The sequence below is a fragment of the Moschus berezovskii genome, chromosome 18 (assembly GCF_049115385.1).
Source record: "Moschus berezovskii isolate FMDL1 chromosome 18, NW_MosBer_1.0, whole genome shotgun sequence".
NCBI lineage: Eukaryota > Metazoa > Chordata > Mammalia > Artiodactyla > Moschidae > Moschus > Moschus berezovskii.
The window spans coordinates 37,842,313-37,863,056 of NC_142477.1; the positions used below are offsets into that span (position 1 = coordinate 37,842,313).

At 42.3% G+C, this 20,744-nt stretch overlaps 1 protein-coding gene across 1 annotated transcript in view; it reads right to left on the reverse strand.

Moving 5' to 3' along the window:
- AGXT2 (alanine--glyoxylate aminotransferase 2) overlaps positions 1–10,794 on the reverse strand; it is a 44,832-nt gene extending 34,038 nt beyond the window's left edge. The window contains exons 1-3 of the mRNA XM_088845564.1: positions 10,686–10,794; positions 1,855–1,943; positions 691–875 (exon numbers count right to left, since the gene is read on the reverse strand). Of these exons, the coding sequence (XP_088701690.1) occupies positions 691–875; positions 1,855–1,943; positions 10,686–10,773 (362 nt within the window). The 5' untranslated portion in view covers positions 10,774–10,794. The remainder of the gene's footprint in view (positions 1–690; positions 876–1,854; positions 1,944–10,685) is intronic.
- Between the last annotated feature and the right edge of the window lie 9,950 nt (positions 10,795–20,744).

Consider the following 20,744-nt stretch of genomic DNA (forward strand, 5'->3'; position numbering starts at 1 on the left):
TCTCCTCTCTCATCATCTTTTATCCCCTCCCACTACACCTGCACTGTGTACTCTGAGAATACTGGGCTTTCCCTTCTTCTCTGCCCTTTCCTCTTCTGCCCTCCTTCTCTGGGCTTCCCTGGGGGCTCAGATGGTAAAGAATCTGCCTGCAATGCAGGAGACCCAGGTTCCATCCCTGGGTTGGGAAGATCTCCTGGAGAAGGGAATGGCTACCCACTCCAGTATTCTTGCCTGGAGAATTCCATGGACAGAGAAGCCTGGCGGGCTACAGTCCATGCGGTTGTACAGAGTAGGACAGAGGTTGTACAGAGTAGGACACAACTGAGTGACTAACACTTTCACTTTCACTGCCCTTTCCTCAGTGCATGCCCTCTCTTTGAAAAGCTGTAGCTACTATTGAGGAGAAACGCACACACAGCCACACTCCAGTCACATGGTACACACCCCATTGCATGTACCACGAGGATGACAAAATCTTGCATTGTTAAGAAAGGCAAAGCATGGTGCGAAGATTTTTTGTTGTTGTTTTGTTAGCCAGAAAATAGGAAGGGGCACGTTAGCCACAAACTACCATGCCTGCCTAAAGAGAAAGAGCTTTTCATCAAGGTTCTGAGTCACTGACATGATCGTTAGCCTGTTTTCCATACATTCTCTCGGAGTGAAAAATCCAGAAATTTTAAGGATACTCACGGGTGGCAGTGACCAACACTGACAGTGACAATCCCAGAAAAGAAATCCAGGTATCTATTTCCCTCATGATCAAAGAGCCACTCCTTGTGTCCCTGGTAGAGCAACAGGGGCTCCGGGAAATAGGCTGTGTGCCCAGGAGAGAGATGTTGCTTATGGATCTCCAGGACTCGGCTATAGGCCAGGGACTGTAAGTAGACAAGAGTTAAGTGCTTAGCATCTTCCTTACCCCCACATTGCTTACAGATCAATAGCAGGTCCACACAGCAGCACCTGGAATCCCCACCAACCTCGCTCACCAGGGCGGCTCTTTGCCCAGGGATTTCCCTGCCAGACACACCCAGAGCCTTCCTCTCAAGTGGAGGAAATTATTCATGTGGCCCTTTGATCCTTTTTACATCAAACATGAAGAAGGGGGCTGGAATTTTCTACCTCTCCATAGAAAACCTTGGCTTTGAGTTGATTTTAGCTGTGAAAAAAGAGACTGAAATAAATGTCTGAAGTATCATGCTTTTTCCCTCTAATTTTTTGTTTTTTGGGGGGATAAAAAAAGAGTGCTTGTAGCGTTCATGACTTTAATTATGAAGCTTCTGTCCTGTCGTTCTCTTCTCTGTGGGTCCCTCCTGACTTTATCGATTCTAAGTTTCTAACTTACAAATGTCATGTAGAATGAAGGGGGGGTTGGAGAGAGAAAGAAAAAGAGAGGAAAGGAAAGAGAACCAGTCCAATATTTATTGCATGACTGCAAAATGAGAACTTGACACTTTCTGATGGCGGACTCGGGAAGGTCAGATGAGGCACTCACAGGTGATGGAATGAAACGTGTGCCATCACGTGTGGTCTACGTATTTCTCCGTGTGTGGACATGTACACCTGTAGCCCTGTGATACGTATACGGTCAGGGACAGTCTCTTCCTTGTACTCTCTGTGTCCCTCTGCTTTGTCTTCCCGTCTCTGCCTCTCTCTCTCTCACACACACACACTTCATACAATACCGCTGAGCAGAGTAAGAGAGTTCGGAGGCTCCTTCTGACTTGAAGGCTGTGATAGCAGAGATGGCTCAGTGGCAGGCAGGGCCGTCTGTGGGTCTTTCTTGAGGAAACAGTTACCTTAGCCCTCCCGAGAAGAACCTCCTCTCTGGAGTTCTCCTAAAACCTCAACGCTTACCTGGTATCTTTCAGGTGTGAAGTCACATGGCGGCATGCTGGGCTTTGAATGAGGGCCGCACCTGGTCACAGACGTCCAGAAAGCACCGGCTGAAAGCGGAGTGGGTTTGTGTCCTCAATTAAGCATCACACAGGCATGTTTGTAAAAATGACCTATCGTCACCCAAATCAAAGTCCCGAGGGCAATTTTATTTCTTAGTTTTCAGAAAATCATTTAAATTTTAGTTTGGATTTAAAACTGAAATATCTTTTTTTTTTTTTTAAACAGCTCAGAAAGAGTCTATTACAAGGCAGCCAGGCAAGGAGGATTGAGGACGAGTTTCGGAACTGCCTCCCCAAAGGTGAAGGGGTTGGGGCTCTCATGGGACAAGCAGGGTGCTCTTAGATGTGGGGGAAGGTGACTGGAGGTAGGGAAAGAGGTGAAGTGACAGGCATTCTGCTTGGGCTCATCTCAGTTACAAATGCCTACATGTGATTGATTCACTTCATTGTACAGCAGAAACTAATACAACGTCGTAAAGCAATTATATTCCAATACAATAAATAAATAGCAAAACAAAACAAAAACCCAAAGTGGAGGCGCTGAGCATGATCAGAGGAAGGAGATGTCTGGCCTCCGATGTCACCAGGCCACTGTCCAGACACCTGCACAGGCCACAGACTGAGGTACCTTAATAATTAACTTTTTCTTTTTTTGGTCATGCATTGAGGTTTGCAGGATCTTAGTTCCCTGGCCAGGAATTGACTCCAGGCCGTTAGCAGTGAGAAGGCAGAGTTCTAACTACTGCCTAGCCAGGGAATTCCCAATAATGAATTTTCTTAAACAACAAGGTCCTACTGCATAGCACAGGGAACTATATTTAACATCCTGTGATAAACCATAATGGGAAAGAATATGAAAAAGAATGCATATGTATGTGTGTATAACTGAATCACTTGCTGTATAGCAGAAATGAACACAAGATTGTAAATCAACAATACTTCAATAAAATAAAAAATAATTAATTTTCTGGAGAAAAAAAGAGTTCCTCTCGAATCTGAGGGAAGGCATGGAAGTTATGGGGAAAGTCATGGTTTCTCCCGCCTTGGTCTCTCACAAACTTGGGAGGCTCCTCCCTCTGCCACCATACTGTAAGGACTGCAATTCTCTGTTCAGCTCAAACTTCCCTCAGGGCTGGGGGGTTGCAGGAGTATATCCTTTTTGTTAATGGAGATGCTTTCTAAGCTTTGGGCTGCCTGGTCTCTGAATCCCAGTGCTAATCCAAGTTTCTGGTACTGGGTTGGCTCTCAATAAACAAGGAATGAATGGCTGTTGACTATTGTTGTTGGGGAGGACGAAAAAGGGGTTCTAGGCCATGGACTATAATAATACATACATGTAAGAAGACTTGGAAGACAAAACCTTCCTGTAAAACACAATTCAACGTCCATGAAAACACAAGACCAGGACAAACACAAGATAAACTGGAGCCAGAGGAATCACTAAATATTTGGAGCTAGAAGGAAGCTTAGGTTTTTTGTTTGTTTGTTTGTTTTTTGCTCTTGGTCAAGATGCACACTTTATAGATGTAGAAGCCACCCTAAAGTGGTGAATTAATTTAAGATCACCATGCCAGTTAGCTACAGAAGAAGAACAAAACTCTGAGTTTCTGACTCCCAGCCTGGTACCATTTTGCTCATTCACTGGCCACCTCCACCCTCGTCTTCCATCACAGATTTTGACCCTTCTATATAGCAGGGGATGAATAATAGAATCAGAGAACCCTGGAGCTGAAAGAGATGTCTAGAAACTTTATAAGTACTCTTGGAAAATAATGCTGCTAATTTCGAGGTTCAAGGTCAGTATAGAGCAGGTGGGGAGAGCTTGGGAAATGATTTCTCTTGTTCAGCATGAAAGTTTGAATCCATGGATGTAATGCTGGAGTTTTGTGTGGCTATGGAGTCACCATCCTGAGAAACACAATGAACAATTGTGTTTTTAAATGAGTCGGAAAGTAATGACTCTGAATATGTTTTCTTTCTCTCATGAAAGAGTTCATTCACTTTTCTGCACTAAATAGTCATGAATGTCATTAATTTGCTCTTACTTTAAAAGCAAATGGCTTTGACTGTCCATACATAGAAAATGACCCAAAAATGAAGCTAAGTTTTCTGAGAATTTCACCTTTTGAAAAGCTTTTCATTGTGTCTGTCTACATTAGTAACTCTTCTGAGATGGGAAAAAAAATTCTGAGTGTTTCTAAGAATTCACATTCTCTTCAATCCTGCAGTCTCATTTTCCTATCTGTAAAACTGAAGTGACCCACCGAGGAGACTGAAAGGTCTCTTGACTCCAGAGTTACAGGAAATTATGAAAGTGGTCTTGAGAGGAAATAAGCAGAGTTAGAAAAATTTGATAAAGAAAAACTTGAATTTTAAGTGGTCAAGGTAGGCATATTCAATCATTCATTTGTTTATTCACCAAATTCATAGGAATATGATGGTGAAAAGAGGGCTCAAAATGAAATTCATAAAATTCTGCTCTCAGGAAGGAAGAGGGAAGGAAGAAAGATTAGTTATCAAGTAGGAAAAGTAATGTCAACAAGTAAAATAAGTCTAGATAACATCTCACGTTTATATGTGGAACCCAAAAAATAAAACAAGTGAACAACCATATTAATAACAAAAAAGAAACAAACTCACAGATACACAGAACAAACCAGTGGTTACCAGTGGGGAGAAGGATGTGGGGAGGGGAAGACATGGTTAAGAGACTGAAAGGTGTAACTACCATGGGTAACTTCCCTGGTGGCTCAGATGGTTAAGCGTCTGCCTACAATGCAGGAGACCCAGGTTCAATCCCTGGGTTGGGAAGATCCTCTGGAGAAGGAAATGGCAACCTACTCCAGTACTCTTGCCTGGAAAATCCCATGAACGGAGAAGCATGGTAGGCTACAGTCCATGTTGGACATGACTGAGTGATATCACTTTCACTATGCATAAAATAAGTAAGGCACAAGAATATATTGTATAGCACAGGGCATATGGCTGATATTTTATAATTATTTAAATAGAATATAGTTGATAAAAATATTGAATCACTGTTTGTATCCGTTCCATTCCATTCCGTCGCTCAGTCGTGTCCGACTCTATGCGATACATGAAACTAATCTGTTTGTACTTTAATGAAAAAAGAAAAAAAATCTAGATAACACCTTAAAACAGCTGAAAATCTCTCTTGCTAAACAACCCAAATCAACAAAAATAGAAAATACAATAATCGATGGACAAAAAGAAGCAAAATGCTTCAGTTTTCATTATTTACTAGAAAAAAACCTAAATGCATTGTTAATTGCCTGCATTCTCTATTCAAAACAACCTGTGTCTGGAGGATGCCATGGATTTGAAGGTCAATAAAGCTTCTCTGAGATCTGATTGATAGAGTGCCTGATGAACTCTGGACGGAGGTTCGTGACATTGTACAGGAGACAGGGACCAAGACCATCCCCATGGAAAAGAAATGCAAAAGAGCGAAATGGCTGTCTGAGGAGGCCTTACAAATAGCTGTAAAAAGAAGAGAGGCGAAAAGCAAAGAAGAAAAGGAAAGATATAAGCATCTGAATGCAGAGTTCCAAAGAATAGCAAGGAGAGATAAGAAAGCCTTCCTCAGTGATCAATGCAAAGAAATAGAGGAAAACAACAGAATAGGAAAAACAAGAGACCTCTTCAAGAAAATTAGAGATTCCAAGGGAACTTTTCATGCAAAGATGGGCTCGATAAAGGACAGAAATGGTATGGACCTAACAGAAGCAGAAGATATTAAGAAGAGGTGGCAGGAATACACAGAAGAACTGTACAAAAAAGATCTTCACGACCAAGATAGTCACGATAATGTGATCACTGACCTAGAGCCAGACATCTTGGAATGTGAAGTCAAGTGGGCCTTAGAAAGCATCACTACGAACAAAGCTAGTGGAGGTGATGGAATTCCAGTTGAGCTATTTCAAGTCTTGAAAGATGATGCTGTGAAAGTGCTGCACTCAATATGCCAGCAGATTTGGAAAACTCAGCAGTGGCCACAGGACTGGAAGAGGTCAGTCTTAATTCCAATCCCAAAGAAAGGCAATGCCAAAGAATGCTCAAACTACCGCACAATTGCACTCATCTCACACGCTAGTAAAGTCATGCTCAAAATTCTCCAAGCCAGGCTTCAGCAGTATGTAAACCGTGAACTCCCAGATGTTCAAGCAGGTTTTAGAAAAGGCAGAGGCACCAGAGATCAAATTGCCAACATCCGCTGGATCATGGAGAAAGCAAGAGAGTTTCAGAAAAACATCTATTTCTGCTTCATTGACTATGCCAAAGCCTTTGACTGTGTGGATCACAATAAACTGTGGAACATTCTGAAAGAGATGGGAATCCCAGACCACCTGACCTGCCTCTTGAGAAACCTGTATGCAGGTCAGGAAGCAACAGTTAGAACCGGTCGTGGAACAACAGACTGGTTCCAAATAGGAAAAGTTGTACGTCAAGGTTGTATATTGTCACCTTGCTTATTTAACTTATATGCAGAGTACATCATGAGGAACGCTGGGCTGGAAGAAGCACAAGCTGGAATCAAGATTGCTGGGAGAAATATCAATAACCTCAGATATGCAGATGACACTACCCTTATGGCAGAAAGTGAAGAGGAACTCAAAAGCCTCTTGATGAAAGTGAAAGAGGAGAGTGAAAAGGTTGGCTTGAAGCTCAACATTCAAAAAACAAAGATCATGGCATCTGGTCCCATCACTTCATGGGAAATAGATGGAAAAACAGTGGAAACAGTGTCAGACTTTGTTTTTTGGGCTCCAAAATCACTGCAGATGCTGATTGCAGCCATGAAATTAAAAGACGCTTGCTCCTTGGAAGGAAAGTTATGACCAACCTTGATAGTATATTAAAAAGCAGAGACATTACTTTGCCGACCAAGGTCCGTCTAGTCAAGGCAATGGTTTTTCCCGTGGTCATGTATGGATGTGAGAGTTGGACTGTGAAGAAAGCTGATCGCCGAAGAATCGATGCTTTTGAACTGTGGTGTTGGAGAAGACTCTTGAGAGTCCCTTATACTGCAAGGAGATCCAACCAGTCCATTCTAAAGGAGATCAATCCTGGATGTTCATTGGAGGGACTGATGCTAAAGCTGAAACTCCAATACTTTGGCCACCTCATGAGACGAGCTGACTCACTGGAAAAGACTCTGATGCTGGGAAAGGTTGGGGGCGGGAGGAGAAGGGGACGACGGAGAATGAGATGGCTGGATGGCATCACCGACTCTGTGGACATGAGTTTGAGTGTACTCCGGGAGTTGGTGATGGACAGGGAGGCCTGGCGTGCTGTGATTCATGGGGTCGCGGAGAGTCGGACACGACTGAGCGACTGAACTGAACTGAACTGAACTGAAAGCTTCTCTGAGACTCCTGGAAATTGTATGTGCGCACATGGGGATTTCCAGGTGAAACTTCTAGGGGAAATTCTCTTTGTAATGATAAAAAGGTTTCTAATATTCATAACCAGCTTTCAACACAGAGCGGAAATTTATCAAGAGCTTGTGACTCTTGCAAATGAAAAAAAAAGGTTATAAAACATTTGAAAATATACAATGTTCACACTTGGTAGAACATTAAAGAAATTTATTAAAGTGCTAATGATGCCTTATTTCTGCATAGCATATTAAGTCACTTTAAAAAAGTTGTCGAGACGGGGAATGAACTGGGAGACTGGGATTGAAACATGTACACTCTTATGTAAAAAATAGGTAACTAATGAGAACTTATTGTATAGTGCAGGGAACTCTACTCAGTGCCCTGTGGTGACCTAAATGTGAATGAAATCCAAAAAAGAGGGGATATATGTACATGCATCATTGATCCACTTTGCTGTACAGCAGAACCTAACACAATATTGTAAAGCAACTATATTCCAATAAAAAAAGAAAAACCGAAATAAATATATTTAATTAAAAATTCAAAACCAAAACAAATGTCATTTTGGGTGTCTCATTTGATACTTGGCATAGCCAACGGGTTCAGAAAGGAAGATATTATCACTCACCTTAGACCTGAGGACGTGATTAAATGTGAGGTGTTTGCAGTTTTGAGCCACCCCTCACCATCCTGTTGATTCTTATAAACACCTCCCACCTTCCCTCCATATCCTTCCAATAAATGTTCCTTTGCTTAAAGTGAACTGGGGCCAGTTGACGTTCACTAACAAGAGCTCTGCCTGATTCTGAGGCTGGTGACTCTTGTCCTTCCTTTTGGCACTTTTTGGGGCAAGCTTAGTCTGAACCCCTCCTAGCCTTCTGTTGGGCTTAGATCAGTCCACAGATGGCAGAAAGGATGGTCTGGTGGTGCAGGTGGAACACCTACTTTTAGGCTAATTTGAATGTTTATCTTAGGAAAGACTTTGCAGGAAGCTTGGGAAGCTTCTCAGCTGGAAATGGGTGTTATGTGCAATTAATGTTCTCTCCTATGCACCCCTCCTTGTGGGAGAGAAGGCAGATGGTAGCAAAACAGTATGTTTGAGCGTTTCAGGAGGTTTCCTGTCTGAACATGTTACACATTCAATAATCTTTTGTGTGTGTGTGTGTGTGTGTGTGCTCAGTTGTGTTGGACTCTTTGCGACCCCATGGATGATTGTAGCTCACCAGGCTTCTCTGTTCATGGGATTCTCCAGGCAAGAATCCTGGAGTGGGTTGCCATTTCCTCCTCAAGGGGATCTTCCTGACCCAGGGATCGAACCTGAGTCTCTTGCATCTCCTGCACTGGCAGGTGAATTCTTTACCATGAGTGCCAATTTAGCTAATTAGTAAAAAAGAAGGCACAGCTAAGATATTTTCTATACTCTTTCACCCAAAAAACAAATTGCTTCTGTAACTTTGTGGATACAGTTAGCCTAACGTGATTGTGCCCGTCAAACAGAGGCAAGGCTGAATATTGTGTGCACACATATATCACACAATATGCATGTAGGTGTTGCATAAGGATTGTGACAATTTTTTATTTTTATTTTGCATATCTGGCAATACTTACACCAGGTGATCTTCCTATCTAACGGGGACCCTGTCTCCCCCTTCCCCCATTTTATTTTTCTATCCCCTCACCGTAATTTATAGCCCATATCTGTACTGGATAGTTTAAAAATATACTTATGCCTTTTTCTGTTTATCCTCAGTCTCCCTCATTGAGACACATAAGGGCGAAGGTTTGTTTTGCTCACTGTGACTTGGTTTAAGCACAGGGGCATGGTAAGTGCTCAATTACTTATTGACTAAATGTCTATTTGTAGAACCCAGCAGGTCCATAAGAAGGGTGTATTCAATGAGTGTGTGCTTGGATGAACAAACAAGCAGGCAGGTATTTAAGACTAGCTGGTAAGAAAGTAGAAGTCAAGCACCAAAGTTTTTTGAAAAGCCAGGTAGAGCAGGGCACCCATGCCTATGTGTTGTGGGTTTTTGCAAGATGACTTCTCCCCCGCAGTGTGCTTGGTGGAAGAGTCCCTGGTGAGTTGATCAAGATCTCTAGGTACCAAGCCTCACCTGGTCCCACCCCCAGCCCAGCTCCACAACCCTCAGGGCTGGGGTAGGAAAGGCGAAGGGCCAGCAGAGACAGTATTTTTGCTTGCTTTGTCAACAATCGGTACTTTTAGGATAGCGTCCTCTTCACCGAGCATGACACTCTGGGTATAATTCTAGCTCCTTCTCAGAATATGTTGGAGTTAAATGTTCTGGCAAAGGACCCATGACTGGGGGAAAAGAGAAATCCAAACAGGACTGGAAGAAGAGTGGTTTAGAAAGGGCCTGGTGGAATCACTCTGACTTTGGAGTCAGACAGGCCTGGCTTTGAATCTCAAGTTGTCATGTCTCTACATTTCTGCCTTTGATCAAATTTTAAAATGATCCTTTATCTTTCTGTCTCATCTGTGAAATGGGATAATAGTACTCCCTAAGAAGTTTGGTTGAAGATGACAGAGCCAGATATATATTAATTTTCAAAGAATCACAGCTGTTAAGGAGAAAGAAAGCAAATGGAAGAGGAAGGCAGAAGAGAGAAAAAGGAGAGATGTGGAGAAAATGTAGATAGAATTGATCATCATGGGGAAATGGAAAAGGGTCTGCTTTGTTCAGGGCCTGAGGGGCATGGGGTCTTCCTGTGTCTCATCAATGAGATATATGATGCCTGCTTATAATCACATCTCATCAGGGAGATTAGTGAGGAGGTGGTGGGCTCCTAGTGAAACAAGATATGTGTGAAAATCAGGAATACATGAAACTACCACCAGACCTGGCCACTCCAGGTCTGTTCCTGCTGGAGAAAAAGGAGAGTCTGTGTGGAAGAAGAGGTTCAGAGTCTAGTCCTGGCTTAGGTGGCTTTGGGTAAATGACTTCTCTGAGGCTCAGTTTCCCTGTTAGTAACTGGGGTGGGGGGGGACAACCACCTCTTAGGAGCATGGCAGAAATTTGTGAGGATGCTTTATGTCTTTTAAAGTAGTTATCCTCAAGCATTTGTATACTACAGTTAATACTTCATTATTTGAATGGCTTTATTTCTTCTTTATGTTTCTGCAAATATTTTTAGTCTGAAATTGTGTCTAGTCTGATTTTATTACCCATGAATTTCATTTCTGGATGAAAGGATGCATTACAAAATATTGGACAAGAGAAGGGGGCACTGGGTCTGACAAGGTGGGGCCTAGCCCACAGGTCTTAAACGATCTGTCTGGAATTCCAGAATTCCAGGCAACAAGCTCCACTCAGCCCTTCCCCTTTCACTGACCCTTCCACTGACCCACATCCCCCTGGTTACCACTCACCACTCAGGGAAAAGCACGTCTTGGGGTTCCAGAGAGATAAGGTTTTCAGGTGCAAAGCTCTCAGCAAATGTCTCCAGGCTCCTGTCATTTCTCCCAGTCAGGAAGCAAGTCCCCACAGAAGCAGAAGCAACTAAACCTGTTCTTCCCACGGAGCAAGGACTCAGCTGCTCACTGACCAGATGGACTTTGAGATCAGGAAGGAAGGGGAGGAGCTCCAGAGGGGAGTCAAGGAGGGGTTACTGCCTTCACTTCCGGGGTGCCGCAGAGCTTCCGAGGCTGGCAGCAGTGCCTTAAGGGAAGGGAAAGGGCAAAGGAAAGAGGGAGAGGGAAGGAGAGAGGGAGGAAGAGAGAAAAGAGAAGGCAGGTAGGCAGAGCAAAAGTCTGGACTTTTTTTGGTTGAAGGATATTTACAATATTGTATTGGTTTCCGCCATACATCAACATGAATCAGCCATAGGTATACATATGTCCCCTCCGTCTGGAACCTCCCTACCCCCTCCCACAGCATCCTACCCCTCTGGTTCTCCTGGACTATTTTGTTAGTTTTGTGTCCTATGAAGGTCTCATTGGATGAACGTCTATCTGCGGAAGGGTGATGATGGATGTGGGAGAAGGGTCAGGATACAGTTGCAAGGGTCAGAGACTTAGAAAGGAAACAGTGAAAAAGAGAAAGAAGGAAGATACGCATGAAGTGAATAGGTAAAGACATCGCTGTTGATGTTGGGGGTCTTGAGGAAGACAGGCGGGATGAATGGGGAAGAGGGTGGCCCATGGGAAAGCAGAGGGGCATCGAATAGCTAGGGAAGGCCCTGGACTGCTGCCTTAGGTATCAGAATAGCGCAAGGAGTTGAGAGCTGAGGAGTTAGGGGGCTTTATTTTTACTATGCTTTAATTTCTTAAATTCCCATTGGTCTCTCCTGCCTCTCCTGCACCCTTCTCCTCCACAAGTAACTATTCTGTGGGTTTAATGTACACCTTTTTCTTGATATGTACTCTCATAAAGGGCTTCCCAGTGACTCAGCAGTAAATAATCCACCTGTAATGTAGGAGACTCCAGTTTGATCCCTGGGTTGGGAAGATCCCCTGGAGAAAGAAATGGCAACCCATTCCAGAATTCTTGTCTGGAGAATGCTATGGACAGAAGAGCCTGGTGAGCTATAGTCCATGTGGTCACAGAGTCGGGCATGACTAAGTGACCAAACAACAACAAATTCTTGTAAAATGTGTATTATTCGGGGTGAATGCGTTTTTAATTTACGTAAATATGTGTAGTTTTTTTTTTTTTTCACTCAGGGCCATGCTTTTCAAATCCATCCAGGTTGCTGTGAATAGGCCTCTTCCAGCAGCTCTGGAGTGGGTGCCCATGTGCCTCTGTAGGGCAGTGCCTAAGTGGGGAGAGTGACAAAGGCACTGGAGCTGGGAGGGTAAGCGGGTATTGGTTTGGAAAGTGACTCCTGTTAATGGAAGGCAAGGAAAGACAGAAGAAAGAGGCAGGCCACTCCACAGTGGTAGGTGGCAGATTTAATTAGCAAGGGAAATTACTTATGAGGCTTGTCTTTGCAGAGTAGATCTTTGCACCCTACCCACCGGAATCGCAAAATGAGTTTTAAAAATAATTTTATTTATTTAATTTCTCTTTGTCTGTGCTGGGTCTTTGTTGCTGCATGGACTTTTCTCCAGTTGTGACCAGCAGGGGCTACTCTCTAGTTGTGGTGTGTGGGCTTCTCATTGCAGTGGCTTCTCTTGTTGCGGAGCACAGGCTCTAGGGTGCTCAGGCTTCAGCAGCTGCAGAGAGTGAGCTCAATAGCTGCGGTTCCCAGGCTCTGGAGCACAGGCTAACAGTCATGTGCACAGGTTTAGTTGCTCCATGCATGTGGCATCTTCCCCGAACAGGCATTGAACCCGTGTCTCCTGCATTGGCAGGTGGATTCTTCAGCACTGAGTCACCAGGGAAGCCCCTTAAAATTTTATATCGAGGCCTTAAGTCAGGTCAGTCAGGTATACTGCCCAGTAATGCACACGTGACTCTCTCAAGCCTGCACCCTTGGACCAGTTCCCACCGTGTGAATGATGGGCAGAACGCACGTCCCAAGGACAGAGAGGGGTCGAGGGGCCTCTGAGTGCCTGGATCCAGCTCTTGGCTCAACCAGTGGTCACATCCGCTCCATCTCCTCCTTCAAGAAGGGTGGGGTTGGGGAAATACCATATAGGGTGGACGTCTCGAGTCGCCTTTCACAGAGGACCAACTGGCTTGACCACATCCTCCACAAACGTCTGGGAAAGTACCTTTTTATCCCAAATGCTCAGGAGCGGTGAGGGCACCAAGTAAGCACAGAAAGTGTTTTAAATTCAATGTAAATTGCCCACTTTTGTGTGGGTTCCCAGCTCTTAGCCCATTCTGCTTTGGGGGCTTGTAGAAGATGGTTATGCAGTCTGGCTTGTCAACTGCCATGGGACTGACCCATGTCAGCGAGGCCAGTGGCAACACAGCCTCTCCCCGGGCTGCCTAAGCTGTCACACTGTTGGACTGAGGTGAGAAAACATTGAGTTCCTGAAGTCTGGCACGTGACCTCAACTCCACTGGGCTGTGATCTATTTTGCTTCTGTGAACACGGCGGACTGTAAGCTCCTTTGATCTGAGATTTTTCCTGGGCTTTAAGTTTAAAGATTATTAAGGTGAGAGGTACCCATCTGGGGCTGCCTAGGGTGGGGAAGAAGAACATGGCACTCGGAATAATTTCACAGTGAGCATTTGTACCTTCATTATTTAAAAGGAAAAATATTTATTTTTTGATTACCATAATACAATATATGCCCTCTGTGAAAACAGAAAAATTTGTTCTCATGTGTGTACCTGTGTATACACAATTATTTTCATAAACTTATAGTCAACAATATAGCTTTTTGTTAAAAATAAAGATCTGAGTCATCATTCCTAATTCTTTCGAAGTATTCTGTGATGTGTTTTATTTAATTTTGGAAAATTCTTGGCCATTGTTACTTCAGTATTTCTTCCCTGTTCTCTCTTCTTCTGGTGTTTTAATTATACACATGTTACATCTTTTGAAGTTGTCCCAAAGTTCTTGGAGGTTCTTGTTATTTTTTTCCCCCACTCTATTTTAATCTGGGAAATTTCCCTTATCCATCTTCAGAGTTCACTGATCATTTCCTCAGCTGTGTTCAGTCTACTGATGAGCCAGTCAAAGACATTTTAAAGTTTTGTTTGTTGTTGTTATGCATTTTTGATTTCTAGCATTTCCTTTCAATTCTTTCTTGCAGTTTCTATCTCTCTGCTTCCTTTTCCCATCTGATATTACATAATGTCTGCCTTTCCCATTAGGACATTGAGCATATTAATCATAATTATTTTAAAATTGTCTGATAACTCCAATATTTGCATCATAGTTAAGTCTGATTCTGATGCTCAATTTGTCTCTTCAGACTATTTTTTTTTCCTCTATCATTTTAGCATCCCTGGAAACTTTTAAATGAAAGATGGATGTGATGTATTAGGTCACAGGAGGTAAATAAATTTTTACTGTGAGGTTTTAAGTTAATCTGGTAGAAGCTGGGATGTGTTTGTTTTCCGTAGCTGTAAGTGTAAGTGCCAGAGGATTCAAATTCTTCTAGTGTCCTTGTTTTGTCCCCTGTGATTTGAGGGCTTCCTTAAGAAATTTTCTTTAAATAGAGCCAGGGCAGCTCCTTCAGCAATAATCCACTGTTATTACATTTGTCGCTCAGTCATGTCTGACTCTTTGCCACCCCATGGCTGTAGCCCTCCAGCCTTCCCTGGCCATGGAACTCTCCAGGAAAAGATACTGGAATAGGTAGCCATTCCCTTCTCCAGAGGATCTTCCCGACCCAGGGATCAAACCCTGGTCTCCTGCATTGCAAGCAGATTCTTTATCATCTGAGGCACTAGGAAACTGGAGCCCTAAAATCTTATGATTGGATCTCAGGTTTTTAGTGGACCTATGTCTCTGAACTGGGTGATAGTCACAAGTATTTATCTATGAATTTTTGGTAAGCATAAGCTAAAAAAAAAACAAACCCTGCCCTTTACTCCCTTCCCTGGCTTCAGTTTTTCCAGTCTGTTTCCTTGAAGCCCTTACTCCTTTTGACTATGTTCTTTACTTTCTCCCTTAGGTGAGGTAGGAAGCATAGAGGTGGCTGGAGCACTTTGCCAACTGATAGCAGGGTTCTGGCAAAGTCTGCCCTGGAGAACAGATCTGTGTTAAGGTGAAGTCTCTGTGTATATCTCGTGATGGTTACTCGTCTCCTTCTCCAGCCAAGGGCTTCCCTGGTGGCTCAGACAGTAAAGAATCTGCCTGCAATGTGAGAGACATGGGTTCAATCCCTGGGTCAGGAAGAGCCCCTAGAGAAGGTCATGGCAATCCACTCCAGTATTCCTGCCTGGAGAATCCCATGGACAGAGGAGCCTGGTGACATACAATCCACAAGGTTGCAAAGAGTCAGATTCGACTGAGCAAGTAACATTTTCACTGTTTCCCCAGCCAAAGGGACCTTCACCATGACAATCTGGTAGTGTTCCTGTACTGTAGATGATGCCCAGAAAATTAAGGATCCTCCTAAAACTCTGGCAAACAGGGAGTTTCTCATTCTCACGCTAGTCCACACTCAGCCTCTAGCAATTTTTCAACATTGCTGTTATGTGTTTCTACCAGTTGCGGCTCCAGATTAAGAAGGTCTCGACTGTGACTTTGAAGACTTGCCTATATTTCTAGATTTCAGAGTGACATTTCTCTCTGCAATCTCACTTCTCTGATGGGTTCAAGAAAAGCCATTGGTTTTCAGTTTCTTCTTGTAAAAATGAAAGTGACATCTTCCAAGCCCTTTACATGTTGGAGAAGCTGAAAGTCTCTATATTTTACTTCAGTTCAGTTCAGTCGCTCAGTCGTATTCGACTCTCCGCGACCCCATGAATCACAGCACGCCAGGCCTCCCTGTCCATCGCCAACTCCCGGAGTTCACTCAAACTCATGTCCACAGAGTCGGTGATACCATCCAGCCATCTCACTCTCGGTCGTCCCCTTCTCCCCCCTCCCTCAACCTTTCCCAGCATCAGAGTCTTTTCCAGTGAGTCAACTCGTCGCATGAGGTGGCCAAAGTATTGCAGCTTCAGCTTTAGCATCAGTCCTTCCAATGAACACCCAGGATTGATCTCCCTTAGAATGGACTGGTTGAATCTCCTGGCGGTACAAGGGACTCTCAAGAGTCTTCTCCAACACCGCAGTTCAAAAGCATCAATTCTTCGGCGATCAGCTTTCTTCACAGTCCAACTCTCACATCCATACATGACCACGGGAAAAACCATAGCCTTGACTAGACGGACCTTTGTTGGCAAAGTAATGTCTCTGCTTTTCAATATATTATCAAGGTTGGTCATAACTTTCCTTCCAAGAAGTAACTGTCTTTTAATTTCATGGCTGCAATCAGCAAGTGAGTCCCTATAGATGGACAGCTATATTTTCTCCAGCATCCTAGGACATACAACTTTGTGCACTAGAATAGCTGTTGGATAGCTGTTAGAATAGCTTTGGACAAAGTCCTGAAGAGAAATTCCTAGGTCAAAATGTATATATGTTTTAAATGCACTCCAGTGAGATGACATCAACTTGTCATTTATCTAAATTAACATGACGCAAAGCTGTTTTCCAAAATGTTGGGTCTTTTGACTTTTATAGCGACAGTGATGGGAGAAGGCAATGGCAACCCACTCCAGTACTCTTGCCTGGAAAATCCCATGGGTGGAGGAGCCTGGTAGGCTGCAGTCCATGGGGTCGCGAAGAGTCGGACATGACTGAGCGACTTCACTTTCACTTTTCACTTTCATGCATTGGAGAAGGAAATGGCAGCCCACTCCAGTGTTCTTGCCTGGAGAATCCCAGAGACGGCGGAGCCTGGTGGGCTACCATCTATGGGGTTGCACAGAGTCGGACACGACTGAAGTGACTTAGCAGCAGCAGCAGCGACAGTGATATCCACTGAATCTGAAAACTAGGATGAGGAGGGAACATTAGGTTCCCTTCATATCTGGGAGTGGCTCAGACAGTAAAGACTCTGCTTGTAAAGCAGGAGACCTGGGTTGGATCCCTGGGTATTCAATCCCACTCCAGTATTCTTGTCTGGGGAAGCCCATGGGCAGAGGAGCCTGGTGGGCCACAGTCTTTGCGGTCACAAAGAAGTGGACATGAATACATTTTCAGATGTAGGAGGCATTTGAAATAACACTCTAAGATATTCTTCTAGGTTCAGAGGTAAAATGAATATTATATAGAAATTATCATTGAATTATAAAGGATGTTAACAGACATTTGCTCTGGTTCTTTTCATTCTCTCTTTAAGCAGATCAGGTGTAACTTTCTTCATTTTACATAAGACCAGAGAAGACGAGGAACTTCCCCATGAGTGGTAAATAGGAGTGTCAGGACATCAGTCAAGGGACTTGCATCTATAGTTCCCACATAGTGAATTACTTTTAAGATACAGAATATATTTCTTCAGTTAGGAAAATATTCGAATTTATTCTTGAAAAAGATAATTAAGAAATGAGGAAACATGGAAATTCTGTTGTCATGTTAATAATTATAGGGGATTTTTATTTGCACATTGCACATCATTTACTAATGACTTGTCAGTTAAATCTGGAGTGAACTTTGCTCTTTGACCCCAATTCTTCTGCCAGTAACAGCAGAGTCTGTAAGATAACAGCTTTTCCAAAGTGATCCTTTCCCTCTCCTCATTTAAGAGTGCCAGATTGAAGGAAACGGAAACGTTTTGGAAGAATTTCAGAAAAAACCCAATTTACACGAAACCTCCAATGACAGGTATTCCATTCACAGGGAATGGACTCTGAATGAGGGTGTGTGCAGGTGTTGAGATTGAGGGGCAGAGTTGGCAGGTGTGTTGGGGAGAACTGCATGGAAATGAGGCTCGGACATGGTAACCCTTAAAGAGTTTCAGGCAGCACTGATTTTCTTGATAAAAGGTGCTAAGTCCTTTAATTATTAGGATGAACTCTTTGAACAAGGCACACCTGGAATTACTAGAGTTAATATTTTTAAAAGTCAGTCTGGTAAGACTTGGGGACACGGTACTTACCTCAGCCTTCCTACTAGATTCTGATCCCCAGGAGAGCAGAGAACACGTTTCTAATGCTTCCTAAATCCTAGCAGCGTGCTTGGCACACAAGGCTCATTGTGTCCAGCAATGCATATGGTCGAATGGCTGACAGACCACTTAATTGAGGGAGTGTTAAGAGGAGGATGAAAGATATAATTTGTTAGGAAGACTGAATATTTGAATGTGTATATACCTAATAATATGGCCTCCAAATATATAAAGCAAAAAATGACAGAATTACAAGGAGAAAGAAGAATTTCCATAATCCTACAAGATTTTAACTTATTTACTAAATACCTCAGAAAATTATATCTTAAGCAGCACAAAAGATGACTCTCATAAATGCAAAATTCCGAAATAAAATGTTAGCAAACTGAGGCAGCAAAGTTTGCAAATAGTGCATCATGACCAAGTAGAATTAATTCCAAGAATGTGAGGGTAATTTAATATTGAAGTGTTTTCTCTAAATAAATTCTCTATAATAATTTGCATATTAACTAACAGAGAAAAGACAATTATATCAATGAAGTGAAGTGAAGGGAAAGTCGCTCAGTTGTGTCCGACTCTTTGCGACCCCATGGACTATACAATTAATGGAATTCTCCAGGCCAGAATACTGGAGTGGGTATCCATTCCCTCCTCCAAGGGATCTTCCCAACCCAAGGATTGAATCCAGGTCTCCTGCATTGCAGGAGGATTCTTTACCAGCTGAGCCACCAGGGAAGCCTTATGTAGAAAAAAATTTGAGAGCCTTCAGCAGCAACTTAAGATAAAAAAATATTATTAGCAAACAAGGAATAGAAAGTCGTTTCCTCACACAGCCAAGAGTATCTGCAAAAATGGGCATGAGTTGCACTTAATGGTGAACTTTTAGTAGCACTTTCCTTAATGTCAGGATTAAGAAGGAAAGTCCACTATTCTCTTTCTATTCATTTCTGTACTGGAAAGCCAACCCCAAGAAATAGGCTGGGAAAAAGAAATACAGTTTTTAAGGATCAGGAAAGAAGAAAACAACAGTTGTTACATTCTGATGATATAGTTGTAAAAATGGAAAATCCAGGAAAACCTATAAATTGAAAGATTAATAATTGGAGTTCAATAAGGTTTCAGGATATAGGATCATTATAAAAATTCAATAGTTTCTCTATATAAGCAATAAACAGAATAAGATAATTTTTAAAAAGATACCATTTACAAAAGCAACAAAAGTATTATGGTGCCTAGGAATGAATATAGTAAAACACGTGTAGACATTAATGAAGAATAGTGTAAAGCTTTATTAAATACAAAAGTGAATGAAGTGATATACCATGATCATAATTAAGAAGACAGTATTATAAAGATGTGACTTCTCCAAGAATACATAAATTTTATTAACAATAATTTAATTCCTAACAGAAGTGTTTTGGAAAGTTGATAGGCTTAAAATTCATATGATAAATAAATGGCCCAGAATTGCCAGAATAATTCTGAAGAAGATAGGGAGGTGTAGGAATTAATTTACTGGGTAAAAAGGCTGCATAAAACTAGGCTACACGAGGGGGACACTGGAGCAGGACTACATAAGCAGACCACTGGACTGGAAGAGACGCCCAGATGTAGGACTTAAAGCTTATGTAGAGACTCAGAAGATGACAAAGATGGCATAAAAGCAAATCAGGGATGAGTTATTCAGATCCAGAATGAATTAATTAGGACAATGAAAATGAAAACAATAATAACAAATTACTTTATGAGCATCAAATTGTCAAAAATTAAATATCTGACAATACTAGGTAATCGTTAAGGGGGGAACTCCTACACTGCTGACTGGGGTAGATATTGGGACAACTGCTTTGGAAAGAAATTTATAGATACTGAGAAAATATTAAGATATGTGTCTCATATGATCCAGAAATTTACCTCTAGACGTACATCCTGGAGAAATTCTTGAAAATACTTAAAATATGAGACGTGTAAGAATGTTTATTACAAGTCACGTACAGTAGTGGAAAGTTGATCAACACAGGGATTAACAAGTAAATTTTACATGTGTACACAACTGCATGCAGCAGAGAGAACTGAGTGAAGTCAGTCAGACAGAGGAGAATCTAAAAGAAAGGATACAAATGAGCTTACTTACAAAACAGAAAGAGACTCATAGACCAAACCTACCTTTGCCAGGGGGGAAGAATGAGGGGAGGGGATAATTAGGGAGTTTGGGAACACTGCTGTACTTAAAATGGATAACTAACAAGGTCCTACTGTATAGCACAGGAAACTTTGCTCAATGTTATGTGGCAGCCTGGATTGGAGGGGAGTTTGGGGTAGAATGCATTCATGTATTTGTATGGCTGAGTCCCTTTGCTGTCTGCCTGAAACTATCATAATATTGTTAATCAGCCATACTCTAATATAAAATAAGAAGTAGGAAAAAAGAACCAATCAATTGAATCTATTAGGATCTCCATAACCCAATGCTGAATGAAAAAAAAATCAAAGTGCATGATGATAAAGGTTATTATTTATGTAAAATTCATAAATACCAGAATAACTGTACATGTTGTTTATAGATACATTGTATGAAGTAAAGGCATTTTTTAAATGGCCAGAAAAGATATACAACTGCACGATTATGGCTACCACTGGAGAAGGAAGAGAGAGAATTTGGTTATTGAGGGATGTCACTTTCTGCATCCACTGTATTTCATTTATAAAAAAGAAAATGTCTGGTAAAGAGGTAATATTTGTGAAATTTGGGTGTTGGTAAGTGGAGATCTTTGTTATATCATCCTCTATAATTTTCATGTGTACAGCATATTTGGTGCAAAAGACAAAAGACTATAAATGGAAGAGTCAATCGCAGCTGGAGTTTTAAGTGAAGACATGGGATAGAAAGAACCAAACAAAAGAAAATGTGTCTCATTGGCACTGAGA